The 5,666-nt window shown below is 36.7% G+C and overlaps 2 protein-coding genes across 2 annotated transcripts; both read left to right on the top strand.

Annotated features, from left to right (window-relative positions):
• Window positions 1-206: 206 nt before the first annotated feature.
• LOC149212355 (late embryogenesis abundant protein Lea14-A-like) lies at window positions 207-1,865 on the top strand. Its single transcript, XM_089390596.1, has 2 exons — window positions 207-358; window positions 1,655-1,865. Exons 1-2 carry the CDS (start codon window positions 207-209, stop codon window positions 1,863-1,865), a joined length of 363 nt encoding a protein of 120 aa, XP_089246722.1.
• Window positions 1,866-2,310: 445 nt separating this feature from the next.
• On the top strand, window positions 2,311-3,351 carry LOC149212354 (putative proline transporter 2). The gene is made up of 4 exons (XM_089390595.1): window positions 2,311-2,533; window positions 2,666-2,760; window positions 2,882-3,074; window positions 3,215-3,351. The coding sequence occupies exons 1-4, from the start codon at window positions 2,386-2,388 to the stop codon at window positions 3,349-3,351; spliced, it is 573 nt and encodes a 190-aa protein (XP_089246721.1). The 5' UTR covers window positions 2,311-2,385.
• The last annotated feature ends 2,315 nt before the right edge of the window (window positions 3,352-5,666 follow it).

Below are 5,666 nucleotides of genomic sequence, written 5' to 3'. Positions count from 1 at the left end.
TGTGGTGATTCTTCCAACACCCCCCCTCAAACGCAACTCGGGGGAATCGAACCTGGGTCCAAGCTCTGATACCATGTGGAGGTTTGTCGTTACACCAAAACCCGCAGGTGTTGGTAAACATTACAAAGCGATAACTAGGATCCCCAGGGTGGAAATTATGGATTCTATAGAGGTGCGGTGATTCTTCCAACAAGAAGATCGCCCATATGGAAAAACCCACCGCAGAGGTTACAGACATCGATTTGAAAAAGGTTAGCATGCAATCAATTACACTTGAGAGTGTTGTTGACATAACGAATCCTTATAGTCATGACCTACCAATTGGGGAAATTTCTTATCGACTCATGAGCGCAAATAGGTACTTTCCAGCTCTGGATATTTGTGATTAATTTCTATATTACTTTTTTCTTCAAGCTGAGTCTAGGCTTGGTCTGAATCCTGAATCTAGGCCAGATTTAGCCCCAAATTCCATTGGCCCAATATTCAATGGAGGAACAATTTTGCTTAGCCCAACTTAACTTTAGGGTATTGTCAACAGGACAGTGTAGCCCTAACTGTAGGATGCTCCTGTCAACATGACTGTGTAGCTCAATTGTACGATCCTATCAACAGGACTGTGTAGCCCTAACTGTAGGATGTTGCTGTCAACATGACTGTGTAGCCCAACTATAGGATGGTCCTGTCAACATGCCTGTGTAGCCCAACTTTCTGGTCAAAACGACAATGTAGCCCAATTTTAAGATCCTTTCCACAGGACTGTGTAGCCCTGTGCAGGCCAACTGCAGGATCTTATCAAAATGACTAGATAACCGAACTGTCCAAGATCTCATCTCATCCATACCACTTAATATATTACTAACCAATTTACTAAAGATAAATAATTGCAAAATTATGGGAAAGCGGGCTTCTAACTCCAGTTATTAATTAATAGGAAGAAATACCTCGACACCCATCTCTAAATTCTGTATTTGGAGAAAACGAACCGCTATTTCAAACAAGCATAACAAACTATATATATTTTGGGCCTCCGTGCCGGTATGGATGTTAAGACTCCTTATACATATAGTGCAGGGCATCAACCATCCTCGTGTGCATTGCCATCATTGCTCAGGGAAGTCATTTTTTGGCGAAGAGATTGATAACTGATGATGGAGGGCAAAAAGGTTTATAATGTCATACTTTGCATGCTCACCGTGTTCATGCTCATTCTCAATCATGCTGCTATTGGGCGATCTCCCTACCTGCAGGTGGAGCAGCGACGAGTGAATAACTCCGATTCTCCATGGGAAGAAGAGAAACCCAGAGGACCAGTGCCTCCTTCCGGCCCTTTTCAGTATCCACCAGTGCCCCCGGGTCTGTGAAAACATAATTGCTCAATGATTACAGTCGTCCCCTGGGATCCTTTCCTCCAACTCTAGGATCCTATTAACAAGATTGGGTAGCCCAACTGTCCTGTCAACACAACTATATAGCCTAGCTGTAGGATCCTGTCAACATGACATGAATTGGAATGGAATTTCTTTATTACTTTGTTGACCTCTTTTTTTTTATCTCTACATGCCGAAGAAATTGCCTATTGCAGTATTGGATTAATCATTTTTTTTTAGTTGTTGTGATATATTCCATTCACAATTTCCTGATTTACTGTAAGCAGTGGAACAATTGTAGATCATGGGTCAGTGAAGGCCAATGACAAGACAAGCATGATCATTCCAGTGACAGTAGTGCCTTGCGACTTTTTGCTGAGTATCATGAAAGGCGTTGGAAGGGATTGGGATATTGAATACACATGGGAGATTGGCCTTACCATGCACATTCCTGTTGTTGGGAGATTCACTCTTCTCCTGTCAAGAAGGGCACTATGAAGCTGCCCACTCTGTCAGATATTTTCTTAGTAGCATAGAATGGATCCAAACAATGTCAATATGCCCATCCATGCATAGAATACCATCATTGGATATGGCGTGAGCCAACAACTTTACTTAAATGTAGACAGGGAGAGTCTTTAATGGTGCGCATATGCTCCAGTTGCGCCTGGTCAAGACTGGATGAAATGAAATGATTATTACACCGATAGGCATCCTTCCTATTAGAGTTAGGCACTTTAATCATTTTCTTAATTAATCTATTTTATCGGATGGCCTAAATTGAAAGATGCCATTATATTCTCGTAGTTGTCACTAAATCAATGAATGAAATTCGCAACAGTAACTTTCTTGCATATTTAAATCATGTGATTAATTTTTACATTGTACGTTGTATATGTCTATACCAACTTTGATAAATAATAATATTGAGATTATTGCAGATCCATGGTACCAAGTCGGCCTCGTTTTGATAACATCACTCAACAGTGCGTATGCATTGGGGTATTCAGGGATCGTCATGGTTCCCTTGGGATGGGTAGGGGGCACCTTGGGATTGATAGCAGCAGCCTTCATATCACTCTATGCAAACACCCTCCTAGCGCGTCTCCACGAAACTGGAGGCATCCGACATAGTCGATACAGAGACCTAGCTGGTCACATTTATGGTAAATTTCTTTTACACTCACCCATCCCATTCAATATAATACTTTCTTGTTACTTTCATCAAATCAACATCTTCATACTTGCACATAATCACTTCTTCCTTTCATATCGATTGTGATTGTGAATTTTCCCAGGTAGGAAAATGTATTACTTGACATGGACTCTACAATATATCAATCTATTCATGATCACCACTGGATTTATCATTCTGGCTGGACAAGCTTTGAAGGTAGCTCCCTACTCTTATACTTAATTACCTCCTATCCCCAAGCCATGCTCCCCTACTTTGACATGCAGCAATTCCTTATTAATTATCTATTTTTCATCTCTTCTGATTGACTGTTGTGCAGGCAATATATACTTTACACAACAATGAAGCTACCACGCTGAAGCTACCTTACTGCATCGCAATTACAGGAATCATTTGTAGCATTTTTGCATTTGGCATTCCCCACTTATCGTCTCTGAGGTTGTGGCTCGGTGTTTCAACATTCTTAAGTTGCATCTATATCATTGTTGCTATTGGATTGTCTATACGCGATGGTATCTCTCTTTTCTTTTAACCAGGATACATCTTACTTGTGATGCTTACATATCTTCTGGTTCATGGTCCTTGTCAAGTTGGGTATTAAAACAATTGCTTGGAGCAAAATCTTAATTTTCTGCTTACTTTGGATATGTAGGTCTCAATAGCCCAGCTAGAGATTATGAGATTTCAAGTTCAGGTTCAAGTAAAGGAAGAATGTTTGGAACAATTGGTGTTGCAACAAATCTCATTTTTGCATTTAATTCAGGCATGCTTCCAGAAATACAGGTATAGAAAAAGTTTCATTTAATGATATGACTAGCGCGTAGAAAAAAGAAGGTTCTGGTCTTTTTTTTAAACGCTCTCCCAAAATTTATTACTTCTCTATCATTGATCTTCTCCTGAAAGATCCAACAGTTCACGGTAGATTTCGGGTTGACAAGGCACATGGGGGTTAACCGCTCGATAAAGCGGTTTCCCCACACTCCTCCGCTGCTACGTGTCCTCCGATTTGTGGAATCGGAGCCAAAACTCTCAATACCGCTTACCACTGCTTTGCCGCCCGAAATACCACTCCAGGTTATAAACCCTAATGGAATGGTTGTAGATATGTGGAAGCCCCATGTACGAGTTTCTGGATACAAAGTTCGGAAGGAGCAATGAAAGTGTGTATTCTGTTCGCAATTGGATAGTGAGGGTGTTGGCTTGAGGGACATATCTGACAGTGACCACACTTGTTGGGGCTCTGCTTCCATTTGTGGGTGATTTTATGAATATTACTGGCGCAGTGAGCGTGATACCATTAACATTTGTGTTGGCAAACCATATGTATATTAAAGTGAAGGGAAAGGATTTGAGTTCATTAGGGAAGACGTGGCATTGGGCGAACGTATGTTTTTTCGCCTTGTTATCCGTGATAGCAACTGTGGCAGCATTCTGGTTCATGGTTATTGACTCCAGAGCATACCATGTCTTCGCTGATCTGTGATCATACGTGTAACTATATAATTGTAGTTGCTATATTCATGCGTGCAGGATATTCATTCAATTCCAAATCTCACTGGAGGTATTCAACTAATTGCTGGTAACAATCATAAGAATCATTAAGTTGCTCACTAACAACTTATTTCAATGCAACAATCTCACATACTTTCATAAAATCCTTAAATAGAGTTTCATTAAGCATATAAAATCCCCCCAACTCAAATAAATATGACATAAATAGAATAAAAGGCCCAAAAATCCAACATATATTTATGACATAAGTAGAACAAAAAGCCCAAAAATCCAACATATAATCTTATAAATATAAAATGCTCACATACTTTCATAAAATCTTTAAATAGAATTTCATTAAGCATATAAAAACCCCACAACTCAAATAAACATGACATAAAATAGAATTAAAAGCCTAAAAAAGTAATATCTAATCTCATAAATATGAAATTCATGAAATAAGTGCCCACAAATATGTGTTAAGAAAAAAATATAGTAAAATCACTTGCAAGCTAGAGATTTTTGTCATCGAAAGTCTATGGTATAGCATATCTCACCACCATGCATTCATAGTCTTGTAAATACTCTATACAACAAGACCTAAACTTTATGTAGAAGCTAAATTAATAAAAGTTGCTAATCAAACATGAATGCCAAGAAAACACTATAATTTTGTAGTGATAAAAATATTCGTCTCCACATTAAAAAATATAGTTTGATTCTAATACTCTATACAACAAGACCTAAACTTTATGTAGAAGCTAAATTAATAAAAGTTGCTAATCAAACATGAATGCCAAGAAAACACTATAATTTTGTAGTGATAAAAATATTTGTCTCCACATTAAAAAATATAGTTTGATTAGTAGAATCATTTCCAAGATTGTGAAGAACACAAATAACCAATATATACATGTATTAATCCATTTATGTATGACCTTTGGTTTCTAATTTTAACCAGATCCAATTTGTATTTCTTGATCAATAATTTTTTTATATATATATATATATCTAGGTATATATATATATATATATATATATATATGACCTAGCTACAAAAAAAATTAATAATATATACCATGTTTAAAATTAATTTAGATTCAATTTATATTTGTTGATAATAATTTTTTTAAAAGAAAAAATGACATATTAAAATTTTCACACTTATTAATTTTCGCAAAAGTTAACAATAATATTTACATTTTTTCCATAAGATTTTCATTTTAATTATATATGGTTTCATTACTTAACGCATGAATGTCTTCATATATAACTATCGTTGCAATTGGTATAAAGCTTATTATTTCAATGATATTTTATCAATACTTATTTTCAAAAAACTTATATGGATTTGTCACATTAATAATTAATGCATACAAATCTATATCATTCATGGTCAACCATGGTCCAATGTTGCATTGTGACAAAGATTGTCTCTATATGAAAATCAACCATGGTCCTACGTCGCATTGTGACAAATATTGTCTCAATATGAAAATCAATCATGGCCAACCATGGTCCAACGTCGCATTGTGACAAAGATTATGGGAATATGAAAATCAACCATGGTCAACGATGGACAACCATGTTTATTTTAGGGTTTATAATATTTA

The sequence above is a fragment of the Pinus tabuliformis genome, chromosome 1_1 (assembly GCF_031772625.1).
Source record: "Pinus tabuliformis cultivar Carrire ecotype Pingquan chromosome 1_1, CPIR1, whole genome shotgun sequence".
Classification (NCBI taxonomy): Eukaryota; Viridiplantae; Streptophyta; class Pinopsida; order Pinales; family Pinaceae; genus Pinus; species Pinus tabuliformis.
Note: the sequence above shows the minus strand (reverse complement) of the source record. Positions and strands in the feature narration are given on the sequence as shown.

Excerpts from the sequence above, each read along its gene's own strand:
- LOC149212355 (XM_089390596.1), top strand. The coding sequence starts at position 207 with ATGGAAAAACCCACCGCAGAGGTTACAGACATCGATTTGAAAAAGGTT. Across the intron at positions 359-1,654 it reads CGACTCATGAGCGCAAATAG|TGGAACAATTGTAGATCATG; the intron begins GTACTTTCCAGC and ends TACTGTAAGCAG.
- LOC149212354 (XM_089390595.1), top strand. The coding sequence starts at position 2,386 with ATGGTTCCCTTGGGATGGGTAGGGGGCACCTTGGGATTGATAGCAGCA. Across the intron at positions 2,534-2,665 it reads CCTAGCTGGTCACATTTATG|GTAGGAAAATGTATTACTTG; the intron begins GTAAATTTCTTT and ends GAATTTTCCCAG. Across the intron at positions 2,761-2,881 it reads TGGCTGGACAAGCTTTGAAG|GCAATATATACTTTACACAA; the intron begins GTAGCTCCCTAC and ends ACTGTTGTGCAG.